The sequence below is a fragment of the Parus major genome, chromosome 8, assembly GCF_001522545.3.
Source record: "Parus major isolate Abel chromosome 8, Parus_major1.1, whole genome shotgun sequence".
In the NCBI taxonomy this organism is placed as follows: domain Eukaryota; kingdom Metazoa; phylum Chordata; class Aves; order Passeriformes; family Paridae; genus Parus; species Parus major.
Window position 1 is genome coordinate 10354657 of NC_031777.1, and position 12794 is coordinate 10367450.

General features: G+C 35.3%; 1 protein-coding gene across 3 annotated transcripts in view; it reads left to right on the forward strand.

The window, feature by feature from the left end:
• The window catches only part of VAV3 (vav guanine nucleotide exchange factor 3), a 192217-nt gene that overhangs the window by 159274 nt on the left and 20149 nt on the right, over positions 1-12794 (forward strand). For all 3 annotated transcript variants that reach the window (XM_015636685.2, XM_015636684.3, XM_033516314.1), the window contains 3 exons: positions 4269-4405; positions 8048-8113; positions 11657-11691. In XM_015636685.2, coding sequence (XP_015492171.1) covers positions 4269-4405; positions 8048-8113; positions 11657-11691 — 238 coding nt within the window. The remainder of the gene's footprint in view (positions 1-4268; positions 4406-8047; positions 8114-11656; positions 11692-12794) is intronic.

Below are 12794 nucleotides of genomic sequence, written 5' to 3' on the forward strand. Positions count from 1 at the left end.
TGGTCTCTTATGAGAGGAAGCTAAAAGAACTTGGCTCATTTAGCCTAGCAAAATGAAGGTTAATAGGGGTATGATTGCTCTCTTTAACTGTAGTATGAAAATAAATGCAGACAAAGAAAAGAACTATGTAGGCTCCTGTTTCTAAATGGATGCAAGCTGGCCATGAACTAATTTACACTGAAAAATAGAATATTCTTGTTGTGGTTTAACCTCAGCCAGGAAGAAAATGCTAAGGTGAGAAAACTTGTGGGTTGAGATAAAGACAGTTTAACAGCTAAAACAAAAATAGAGCAAAAGAGAGAATTCATTCACCATGTTCCTTGGCCAGTCTGGTGTGCAGGCATCCCAAAGGAAGGCAGGACTCCATAGTGTGTAATGGTGATTTGAGGGAGACAAATGGCATCATTCCAAATATCCCTTCTTCCTCCTCCTTCAACCCACTTTATATCCTGAGCATGATGTCATATGGAATGGCCTATCCCTTTGTCAGTTGGGGCCAGCTGTCCCAGCCATGTCCCCTCTCAGCCTCTTGTGAACCCTCAGTCTCCTGGCAGGGCGGTGCAAGAAACAGAAAAGGCCTTGACATTGTACAAGCAAACTGTTTTCAGCACAAATGCAAACATTGGGTAGCCTCATACTGCCTTTTCTGAAGAAAACAGCCCTGGCCAAAGCCAGCACAATTGTAAATGCACAGAGAATAGAATTCTGGAACGAACAGTAGGGGAAAACAGATTTGTTTTAGGGTCAGCTTGTTAAACTCATAGATTGTTTGAGATGGTTGGTGCATTAATGGACAGATGGACAGACCTGGATACATCACACCCCAGTGTTTGTCCTTTGTATATGTTAGGAGGTGACTGCTGACCAGTTTCTGCCCAATTTAATGTTTATCAGCTCAGCTCTTTCTGAGCTACTGTAGTCAAATCTGTAATTGCATGCTGAAAAGGAAGTTAAGTTTTACCATTTTATTTGGAGCTTTTTGACTCTCTCAATTTATTGTTTTTTCTGTACCCCGTTTATTTTTTTTATGCTTAATGGTGATCTAAGGAAAGTTCTAAGAACACTTACCCATGAAAATTTCAAAATATTATGTACTTGTTTTTGATTGATGATTCAAAGGTTTCATTTAGTCTTTTGTTCCTGGAAAACCTGATTTAAAAAAAAAAAAGTTTAAATTGTTTAAACCTTTTTTTTTAAGAAAAGGTTTATGACAGGGATAGGCCCTTTTGATATTTTCATATAACTAGCAAAACATATTATTTGTGCACTCACTGCTTTTATATCTTTGATTGATACAGGCTGTATGTGCATGTGTGTTATTATTGATACTGAATGAATATGGCCCTCAGTGACTCAGACACTCCTGTTGTTGGAGAGTGAATTCACCTTCAGTTTTTTTAATTTGAGCTATAAAGTGCATTTCAGAACCTGAGTCAAATCTAATGTGTGCTAAAATAATTAGCACACAACTATAATTTCCCTTGTTTATCCATGCATTTTTTTATCCATGGCCTTGAAGATGCAGTATCATAAAGAACGACATTGCAGTATCATTGATTACTGTGTATTGTTGCACTGTACTGGAATCCTGGCCTTGTATCCCTGTTATTCCAGGTGCTGGTTTATGTGAATGTGGTGATAGTGCATATACATTGTGCTAGGCAGTGAGCATTCATACTGAGCACAAAGAGCTCCTAAGAAGGCCAAAGGCAACAATTGGATAAAACAGGTGGCAAAATTACAGTAGAAAAATAAGATTTGTGTGTCACCATAGTAGAGACTATAGCAAGCAAATGAGCACTGTAGTTTTCACAGTTTCTGTAGGCACTACAACAAACAAGTTTTAAGGAGGGTTCTGAAGCAAGATAATAAACTCCATTAAAGCCGAAACTCAAAAGCCTGTTTAAATGATAGGATTATTTCTAGTGATGTCAAGAGGTGTTAGATCAAATCTTCCCACATTGTATCTGCCAAGGTAACTTTATAATAAAAATTGCCATAGGATTCTACAGAATCAAACATACTGAATTATACACAAGTATTTTGGGCATTTTAACAGGATTATAATTCTGTGTTACCTTTTGAATAATTCTGCTAATTGACACGACACAATTTCTCCTTTTTTTTTCCATAGTTATCTTGCCCTGGTTTTCAGATATGCCAATAATTGTAATTACCAGTGGAATAGAAATAAAAAGTGCTTTTATTCATGTTTATGATTAAGTAAGCGCTATAGCCTACTATATTAAAAAGCCACCAGGATTTTCATTTAAAAGTACATGATTATTTCCTGAGCATATTTGGATGAGCTCAATCCAAAGGTGGGGTTTTAAGTATATTATATCTGCACACTAAAGAAGTGACAAACTAAACACACAGTCTTGTAATGTGAATAATTTTTTGTGCATTTGTTTTGACTTCCATGTATGTCTCTAAGATGAGTACCTGCTAACAGTCCATCACATACACTAAACTCTAATTCATATTCTGGTGGAGGTTGCCTTGCATTAGGACAAAGTTGTCAGCTTTCAGTAGACGCTTGTAAGCAGCATTACTTCTGTTTGCCATGCAGTGCATGGAGCATTAGTTGTTGCTGAATCAGAATATAAAAGCATGAAAGCTTTCAGTTGAGAAACAAAGTAATGTCTAGCATTTGCCTAAGTGGAATAATGGCTTACTAGTAATTAGGTGCTCATTTTAAGTATGCCAGATAACTTGCAGAAACAGTAAAAGTTAAGGTGTTATTTGGATTGAGCAATGTAAGAGCTGGAATTACTTTGCTTGATGTTTCATCAGTACTTAGGATTAGTATTTATTCATTAATACAGAGGGTGGTAATTATTGAAGGTGATCTCTTTCATGTTTCATACAATTTAGAGGAGATCATGGATATTTGTGTTTGTTGTCACCTAAATTATAGTAGTGATCTTGCAACAGAAATAAGTTTTCTGTGGGCCTCCTGATCCTTTGTTGTTAGAATGAAGTTAATGATGACCTTCCAGCAAGAAACATGTTAAATATGGCAGCCCAGTGACCTTGACTTTGCAGCCTGTCACTCTTACCTGTATTTATTAATATACATTCTTACAAAACTCTTACTTAACCAAAAACTGTCTGGTTAAGATTTGAAATTGATATACTCACTTGATGATAACAATTTTGAAAATCCCATGTTTAGTTAAAACCAGGAAAATTATTCTATAGTTTTTTTATAAGGATAGAGGGAGAGTAATTAAAAATAGCTTTGTTGTGATAAAATGCTTTTCTTGGCAGTAAATAGAGTGCAAAATTGTTTTTCTGAAAGCCTCTAAATCTTTAATGTGTTTGTTATGGAGTGGGTGGTGCTTCACTTGATTTCAAGTATTCTTATAGTATCAGAGTACACTCTTCGAGTGCAATACACTAGCTGTCCATAATGCTTAAAATGTTGGGTTTTTTTTAAAAAAAATACCATTAAAGTTACAAGAACATGAGGTCGCAGTATCCACAGTTTTATCTTCTGACTGAAGATACAAGGACTTCCCCCCCATTTGATACACGCCTGTGGAGAATTCTTGAACTGTTGTTACAGACAGCACTTTAGTTCGTTGTACAAGCAGAGAGAAGGGCTTCTCCCTTAAAAAACAAAAGAACCCTAACAAAAATGAAAACAAAAAATCCCCAGCACAGCTTAGTTGTCTAGATGCAGTCAGAATTGATGTGGAAGGACTACTGTGCATCTAGAGTTCTCACCTTGAAAATGAAACCTTCCGATTGATCCAGGGTTTGCTACATGCACCCAGAAATGCTCTCATAACACAGAAAAAAAAAAGAAGAATGAAAAAAGTGTTGTGAGAAACTTAAAAAAATTGTGGTTCTGACTCTCCTGGCCATACTGACCATAGGTTTTTGGTAATACCTTTCTAAAGCATGTGAGATTATCCATATTGGTGTCTTTAATGCTAAGTCATTGCAATCTTGGCCTTGAACTATAAAGATAGCATTAATATTTGAACCCTATGCAGAGCCAGGGGTGCACATGTATAGCGAGGAGTCTCCATAGGCATGAAATCAGCTTTACCCCAAGAAGAATGGGGGATAGAGATGTTTTTCCAATGTAATTGTTTCCTATTTGGTTGTGCCTGGTATAGTACTAAGTATTAGTGCCATAGTCATGTACCTGCTAAAACCATAGTGTTGTTTTGCTTGATTGCTCTCATGGTCTTCAGATTCTATAGATTGTCCTTAAGTAAAAATTGAGTTATTTATTATTTTCAATTTTTTTTCAGGTTTACCAAAAATGCAAGTAATTCGGAACTACAATGGAGTCCCACAGCCAGCAGCACAAGATGGGCCACCCTTGCATATCCAGATTGGTGACACTATTGAGCTTATTAGAGGAGATGCACACAGCTTATTTTGGCAGGTACTGTATCATTTAGCAAATGGCTATATTCTGTATGTCCAGATATCAACTTCCTACTGATATATTGCTCTCCTAACTTTTTTTCTTTCTGAACAACAACAAAGTTCTTTGTGGTTTATCCAAATAAATGTCTAATACAACTAATTTTGCTTTTAAATTGCCAGTAGTTCCTATATGGTGTAAATCTTCAGTCTTGCAACCTAAAAGTAAAAGTCCTGCTGAATAAATCTGCAGGAACGTGACATAGGTGGCAATCCTATTGTATGAGTTAAGGAGAGCATTTGGCACAAAAAGCAAAGTTTTGAATTTTCAGTGTCTGGGTCTCTAACACAACGTAAGTAAAAGCCGTGTTGATAAAACCCAGTTAGGGAAAATTAGAAAATTAGATTTATAGGGGAGAGAAATAGCTCTGTAGAACCTAAACTACTTGATGCTGGCTCAAGTCAGTTAAGGACAGGAATATTTTATATACATGGGAAAAGTATATTCTATTGATGGCAAAATTTACTGTCACGTGATTCACATCACTGCTTCTGTTACTAAAATTTCTTCTTCAACGAGAACTATAAACATTGAAAATGCTGACTTGCATTCACTTAAACAGTAAATGCATTAAAGTGTGTCTCATTTTTCTTGATTGCTTTCTTAATTGTTTGTATTACTGCATACATGGAAATAGAACTAAATAGAAGAACTAGGAGATTAATAGAACAACAAGTGGAAAATATTTATCTTCTTGAATTGTTGTTCCTGTGTTGATCTTCCTGGTTTTGTTTTGTTTTTTGTTTTAAGCTATAATAAGGTAATGAATATAATATAAAAACTGTCTGGTCTATTTCATGAGTTAAGTCATACTTTCTCTTGTTTGTTGTGCCTTTTGTTTTTCTGGCTACAGTTAGGATGGTATCTTCTCCAAACTCTTCAGGACTGGATCAGTGAACTCTTCCTATGTCACTGTATCATCCTGAACATTTAATGGGGGGAAGTAATAAACAATAGAATTACTTTATCTATTGAAAAAATATATAAATAGGTGTAACCAGACCACCTTACCCCCTCCCAAAAAACCCTCCAAACCTAAAAAACAAACCCACTCCCGTCCAAAACCTCTCAACCTGTTTCTTAGTCAACAGTTACCTGTTACTTAGCAGACTATGGATATTTCGCATTACTACAAATAAATCTTTTCAAATGACAGAGTTTGGCCTGTGTAGTTTTGTATGTAGGACTTGGTTCTGCAAGGTCTAGAGTTCTGATCTGGAGAAGCATTTAAACCTGCTCATGACTTAGGGCTGGCTAGAAGGTAATCATCTGACTAATACAATTAGTACAAGCCAAAATTACTGCTACCATGTGGGACTGATTCTATTGCCATGTTCATACACATCTGTCAACTCAATTTACTGGAAATTGTCTTAGAGGTTGTTTGTGATTATCATGCTAAAGAATTTAGCTAGAATCTCATTGTGTTTAACTAGCAGAAACCAGAATGTGTGAGGCTTTTCCCTAGAAGCCTTAGTAATAGATTTGAATCCTAATGGAAATTGTCATCTCCATTAGCATCATTCAGGAATTTTTTCTTTCTCTTTTGTCACAGACTGCTTAATACAGATTTTTCTGGGTCTTTTAATGACATCTTCATTTCAAAATGCATATTAAGAATGAGCCTGAAAAATGCAATTTACATTAAAATCTTTAGCTATTCTAGAGGCCTTTTAGGGTAATTTACAGCTGACCCACCAGACTAATATTACAATGGTTTTCTAAGTTGACCATTTAGAAATTCAAGTAATTGTAATAGAGAAGTATGTCTGGTTTAGGTAAAACTTTTTTATTCTTTACAACACATCAAAAGACTAATACAAGTTACTAAGCAGTGCTTGAGCTGTAGCTGAAGTGTGGTCAAACATGTCTTGATAGACATTACTATGTTTTGTTCAGTGGTTGGTCTAATTGAGTGTAGTACCACTTGCTGTTCAGGTATGGTTAGTATTGAAAATAAGCATCATTGGATGGCAGACTGTTTCACAGCTCTGCTTAAAATTAAGTCTACTTGAGAGGGATTTGTTTCAGAAGTAAATAGAATATATGGATACAAAGCATAACCCGTATTCAAGCAGATGATGTGAAAGGCGGTAAGGAAGCTTTGCGGAGCACAGGTTCAAATCTTTAAGATTGTCGATTGTTTGCACATAAATATTTTTTAAAATATTACTGGTATCCAGCACTTTTAGCTTAAATACTGCCTATGTACTTTTCCCTCTCCTCTGCTGCCTCTGCATATCTGTATTTTTGGTTAAGGTGGTAGCTGCTGTGTGTGATAAATTGCATAGTGATCTCCTATGGAGAATGATGCACTCACTTGTTGTGCTTAGGATAGCACCAATCAAAGAATGTTTTTATTTTTTCATAAACCCTTGTTATTTTTACATTCAGCTCCACTCTATTGAATTTTCTGTGTTCTGTTCTCTGTGGTGGTATTAGGGTAGAATTACACTTTTAGTGTTACAGAAACAGAACTGAACAAGTTTCATGCATGTTTATGAGAACTTTTCCCTTTTTATTATTTTTGTTTTGCAGGTATACCATAAAAAATAAAAAAAATGCTTGTAAAGTTCTCATGCCTAATCTCATTTTCAGATGCTGGGAGTATTTTTACAGTCAATATATTACATTTAATGAAGGTTAAGTATTTACGTGCTTTTAAACTAACAGTTAAATTAAAACATTTGTTTGCCTAAATACACATTTTGATGCCTTCATTTTATGAATCTTTGTTCAGGAATTTACGTATGCGCTCTGTTCTACTCTGAAATGCGTGTTCACTGCTGAATATTACTAAGAATAAAAAGATGTTTTTAAGGTGTTCTTCAGGAGAACTTGGTTGGTGTTGAACTGTGTGTGAGCTGCTGATGCATGATTTGTGATGGTCAAGTCACTTTTGGTGCTTAGAAGCTGGAGTTTAAATTTGTGGTCATGCCACTTTGAGAGGGCAGCAGTTGTGTTGCAGAAAGGGCTCAGTTTAGGCTGTGCTGGATGCATTTCTGCCCCTGGTTTCCCAGTTGTGTGGCTGCATCTACAGCATCTCAGTATGTCATAGTGAGAGAGTCAGCTTCAATTCTGTTAGTATTCCCCTGCCCCATCGATTTCCATTGATGTGCATCACTTATGGAAATGGTTAATGTAGTGTGTGAATTGGCTGTTGGATCACTAGCTCTGAATTCCCACTGCAGTTTGGTCTCTCAGGTGTAGTCATTTTGGGGATCTGCAAGGTTGCAGGGTGGTAGCTTTCTGTAGAATGCCAGCTGAGGAAGTAACTTGAAAAGGGATAATTAACATTAATGAAGATATCAGACACTGACAAACATTGACAGAACTGGGAATCACATCCCGGTCTCTGAACTCCCTTCTTGCTTCTCATCTCTCAGAGCTTTCAGATCTATCAGTTATAATATTTACTTAATTATATTAAAACCCCAACTAAACAACAACAAAACCCACGAAAATATTGAGCAGCATTTTATTAGAACAGCATTTTATTTTAAAGACTCTTGGATATATTTATTGTCCTAAATCCCTGGATGTATATTATTATTTACTGTTAACCCAATTATGTCTCAAAAATGGATTTTTTTTTTTTAGGGAAGAAATCTAACAACAGGAGAGCTTGGATTCTTCCCTAGTGATGCAGTAAAACCTAGCCCATGTGTAAGTACAATTATTTAGTTCTGTTTGCCACCTTACAGGAAACTGCCTAGATAAATCTTACCTTAAAAAATGATATTGTTTTTAGTTCCTTGGTGCTTTCATGGTGGGTTCAGTATTGCTTAAAGGAGAGTGTTCTAATACTTTTGGTTATTGGAGGTAAGTAGGACATGTCAAGAAAACAAGTCTGATAAGGTTGAACTTTTTAATAAAATTTATTAATAAATTGAACTGTCTGAAGAGTTTCCAGAGTGTAGATCAAATACATTTTATGTGCAAGTACACTTTCTTCCTTCCCCAGCAGGAAGGTAAGAGTGCTGTGGCTATTCCCCAGTCCCTTGGGTTAGAGAGATGGATTACAGCCTAAGTATAATTATAAAACTAATATATAACTTTGAATTCTGACGCTTGATAAAGTTTCTTTTTTCTTTAGGTTCTTACCTGTCTTTTTTCACACAAAAATCTCAATCTAGAAAAGTTTGTGAAAGTAATTTTATAATATGTACTCAAGAGTTCTATGTACAGATGTGATGATGCATTAATATACTATATACTTGTTCCTTCTCTACCCTCTGTAACACTGTGCATCAGATTACTGGCTTTGTTGAGGTTAATTGATAAAAACCCATAAACCCAGTAATGAATCCTATTCCTTACTTTGCTTTAAGGCTGTTATCACTTACTTTAATCTGATTCTCAACAGTTTGACTTATTAGTAGAATTGCTTTTGTTACAGCAATCAAGATATGCCACTTCAATGACTTTTATAAGTAGGTGGAATCAGCTCTTAGTTAGCTGCATTTTGATATGCCTTTGGGGCTTATTGTGCCTTAGTTTCAGAACAAGTATACATGAGATCCTAAAGATCCTAAATACCATAAGACATCTTTAATACCCTGTATTACCAGGATTTCACTTGAAGAGGAACGCACAGACTATTTGTAGGTACAAGTGTTACATTGAGTGAGAGAACAAATCTGAAATAAAGATGAAATTGTTGTGTGAATTTAGCTTTCATCCCTCCACCCTTTGCTTATTGTTAAATATCCCACCTCTTGCTTATTGTTCAAGGGTGGATTTCCTATTCCATGGTGTCACTGTCAGTGACCCCATTAGTCATTGTGTAGTGTCATTGACTGCAACTGTAGCAGCATTTTTAGGAATCACCAATATACTGTAAAAGCACTGACAGTGAAATAGCTGAAGTTAGGAAAAATGCTTCTGGGGTGTTGTGGAGGTCTTTTTCTAATGGTAAAGCTTTATTCTAAATTTAAAATACAGTATTTACAGGAGTTTTGAAAATAACACAGTTTTGCAGAATGAATAAATACTATTCATGAAATGTTACCAACTGGTGTCATGATCAGAACAAAAAGATAAATAGATGCTTCAGCACTGTTAACTTGGAAGGATGAAATAGAAACATCTTATTATGATAAATGATGCAGTTAAAGATACTGAAACATCAATTGGGTTTTAAACATGCTATAACTTTTACTGTTATTATTAAGTCTAACAGTCTTTACAACCATCTGATATAAAAATGCCCAGAAACAGCATAAAATCCATATATCAGAAGACTTTAGGAATGAATATTGAATGAAAAACTGCTGAGCTCCAGAATATCTATATTCCAGACTTTTCACAGATGTACCTATAAACAATTTTTCCCCTTTAAAATAAGTAGTATATGTCAGCAGACATTTTATGCACTATATGAGTAATATCTGTTTTTTCCTAGCTTTCCTCCATTTTTCTAATTTCTGTAGAGGCATTGGATACATAGCACAGTATGAGCCAAGAGCTTTTGGAATAACATTTGTTTTTATCCTTCTTTATGCCAGTGAACATTGCTTGTTATATAAATATATTTGTCCATTCAAAATTTACAAAAGCAACTAAACATCTATCATTTAACTGCTCTGGAGGAGGGACTTAAACCATCTTTGATTTTTTATATCCTTTCCAGTTTATTAGCACTACTTGACAAATTCAAAATACTTAAAAATATCTTGCAACATGTGAAAACTCTAATTTTTGAAACTGTGGCCTTGAAATGCATCTTTTAGTTGATTCACTAAAACATTTCTCTTAGGAATTGTTTGTCACCATATTCATAATTGGTTAACTTTTTGCCAAGTTTCCCCATTGGAAGCAGAGCTGCCTAACACCATCAGCATCTGCAGGGGTGTGAAAAGCCAGTGCTGCTGCCAGGGTGACTCCTGGCTCTCTTAGGTGCCCTGCACTCCTGAGGGGTTCACATGCTGCCAGCACTGCAGATGCTGCTGTCAAAAGAGCCCTTTGTCTACACTATTTGGGAATAATGCATGTTTCCTTTTTCTCTCTCAAGGACTAGTCTGTTTAATACCTGTTTAGATTTACTACTGCGCAAGCCAAACATGTGAGCCTGGCTTTATCACAGAGAAGAACTTCAATGTGTTCCACATTGAAGTTTATTTCAAGGTCAAGTCTAGAGACTTGATAGAGATCTTGGTTGATAACTGAGGTCAAGATAGTGGGAATTACAATTGATTAAAATTTCAATTTAAGTTTATAGGCTTTTATAATAATATTTTCCTGACTTGATTTGTTTCTGGAAGTCTCTTTTGGTGACATTCCATAGATCATGAATAAAGATTGTGAGAAGAATGGTACTGTAATTTCTTCGTTATTAGAGTCCAGAAAATAAAACATTCATTTGTTTTACTTGAAGGAAAAAAAAACAAAACGTGTTTGCTTACCTAAGAATATGTGACCTTAAGTTATAAATGTGTGAGGTTTATGTTAACCTTTCACTAAAATCCATTTTTCAGCACTGTGCATTTCACACATTTAGAAGAGTGGGTAATACTGACTTATCACACACTAATGGGAGATGATCAAGATGAAATGCTCATTTTCATAGGAATTTCTATACTGTGCATTTTGTGCATGAATAAACATTATCTATGCAAATGTTTGTGTACATATAATACCTGTTTTGCAAGCTGATTGCAGTTTGCTTAATTTTTAAATTTAATTTCAGAATCAAATGACATGCTTAGCAAGATACAGTACAACAGTTACCCAAGTCAAATACAAAGGAATGAATGATGCCACATGATACAAGTTGTGGAGTATTGTCAGGTCTCTCTGAAGATTATAGACCATATTTCTCAGTAGACTAAGGCCACGCAGTCCTGAATACATGAAACAAATTTTACGCATTACTGTAAATTGGTTGCATATTTTAGTGATACTTTGTGAAATACAGAACATTGAGTTATTTTATGTATGAAATTTGAATGTGAGCAATGTCAGAAAAGCATTGAACATTTCTGTGAAGTAAAAATACCCAAAACAAACTGTCACAGAAGAAAAGAGCTTAAAATATTCTGTACCTTTTTCAGAATGATATGGAATTTGTCCTTTATTATAACTTCCTTTAAAGAAAATAGACCTGTAGACAAATTAGATTATCTCAGTATTGATAGTTAGATCAATATAATTTCTGATTTTAGAAAAAAAAATGTTGATCCTCATTCTTGGCATCTTTTGATATCCTAGGTTCCTAAGCCAGTAGACTACTCTTCACAGCTGTGGTAAGTCGCTGTCTTGTCTTACAAGAATCTTTGAAAGAAGCAGTCACAGAAAGCAACTGTGTTTACTACATTTTAAATTATAGTGGTTTAACCTTTCTAGGCTTCAGAAGACATTGTGTAATGGTTTAGGAAAGCAATACCATGTGTTGCCTAAAAGCATTTCTGATCTAATAAAGTGCTTAACGATTTTGATGTTTTGTTTACAAGTCTGTGGCTGTACAGCCTTTGTCCCAGATGTCTGAAATAGAGCAGTAAGAGATGATTATAATATGAAGCATGGAAGTATACCTGTTGACTGAATAAAGAAAGGAATAATGTTAAATACATCTTGTATCATGAGTAATTCTGCATTTCCTTGAAAACCCCCACCAGCATTGAAACTGTAGAGATACAAGTTGCTCCTGGGAATATGGTTTAGGGATGTCTATGGTGGTGCAAGGTTGTTGGTTGGACTAGATGAATCTTGAATTCCCTTCTAACCTTGATGACTCTGAAAAAGATGGTGTATCAAAACTGCAACAACCACTGCTGCTCTGGGGTTTATGAAGTGTGTGAACTCTTTCCCACAACTCTGAAAAGACATGGTGATTCTGAGAGAGCAGAGTAGGCATCACTTGTGTTATTTCACTGATTTTATGCCTTGTCATTTAGACATGAGTTCTGACTTCCTCTTAACTTGCCAAAAGTGAAATTAGGATCACATCTAAACAAGTACTGACTTTTCATAGTTCAAGTAAAATGTTTATTATTTAAAATTGGTCTTTTGAATTAATTTCTAACATTTGGTCTATTTATAATTTTGTTAGAAGAAAGCATCATACTAGTACTAGTCTTTATCTTCTATGGATTTTTAATAAAAAATATTTTTTTTTACTTAAAGCACCATTCTAATTGGTTGTGATGTATTGGTGTGAAATTTAACATAGTGGTGGTCTGTAGTGGTGACACATTTGTAAAATGATAAGCATAATTTTCCTGGAAACTAGGTCACTTTCCCAATTAACAGTTTAACCTCTGTTTTTGCAATTGAATGTCTGCTGACAGCCTCTCATGATGTCCTGTGCAAACCACAAGGCAGAGCAAGGGCACAAATCTGCTTATGC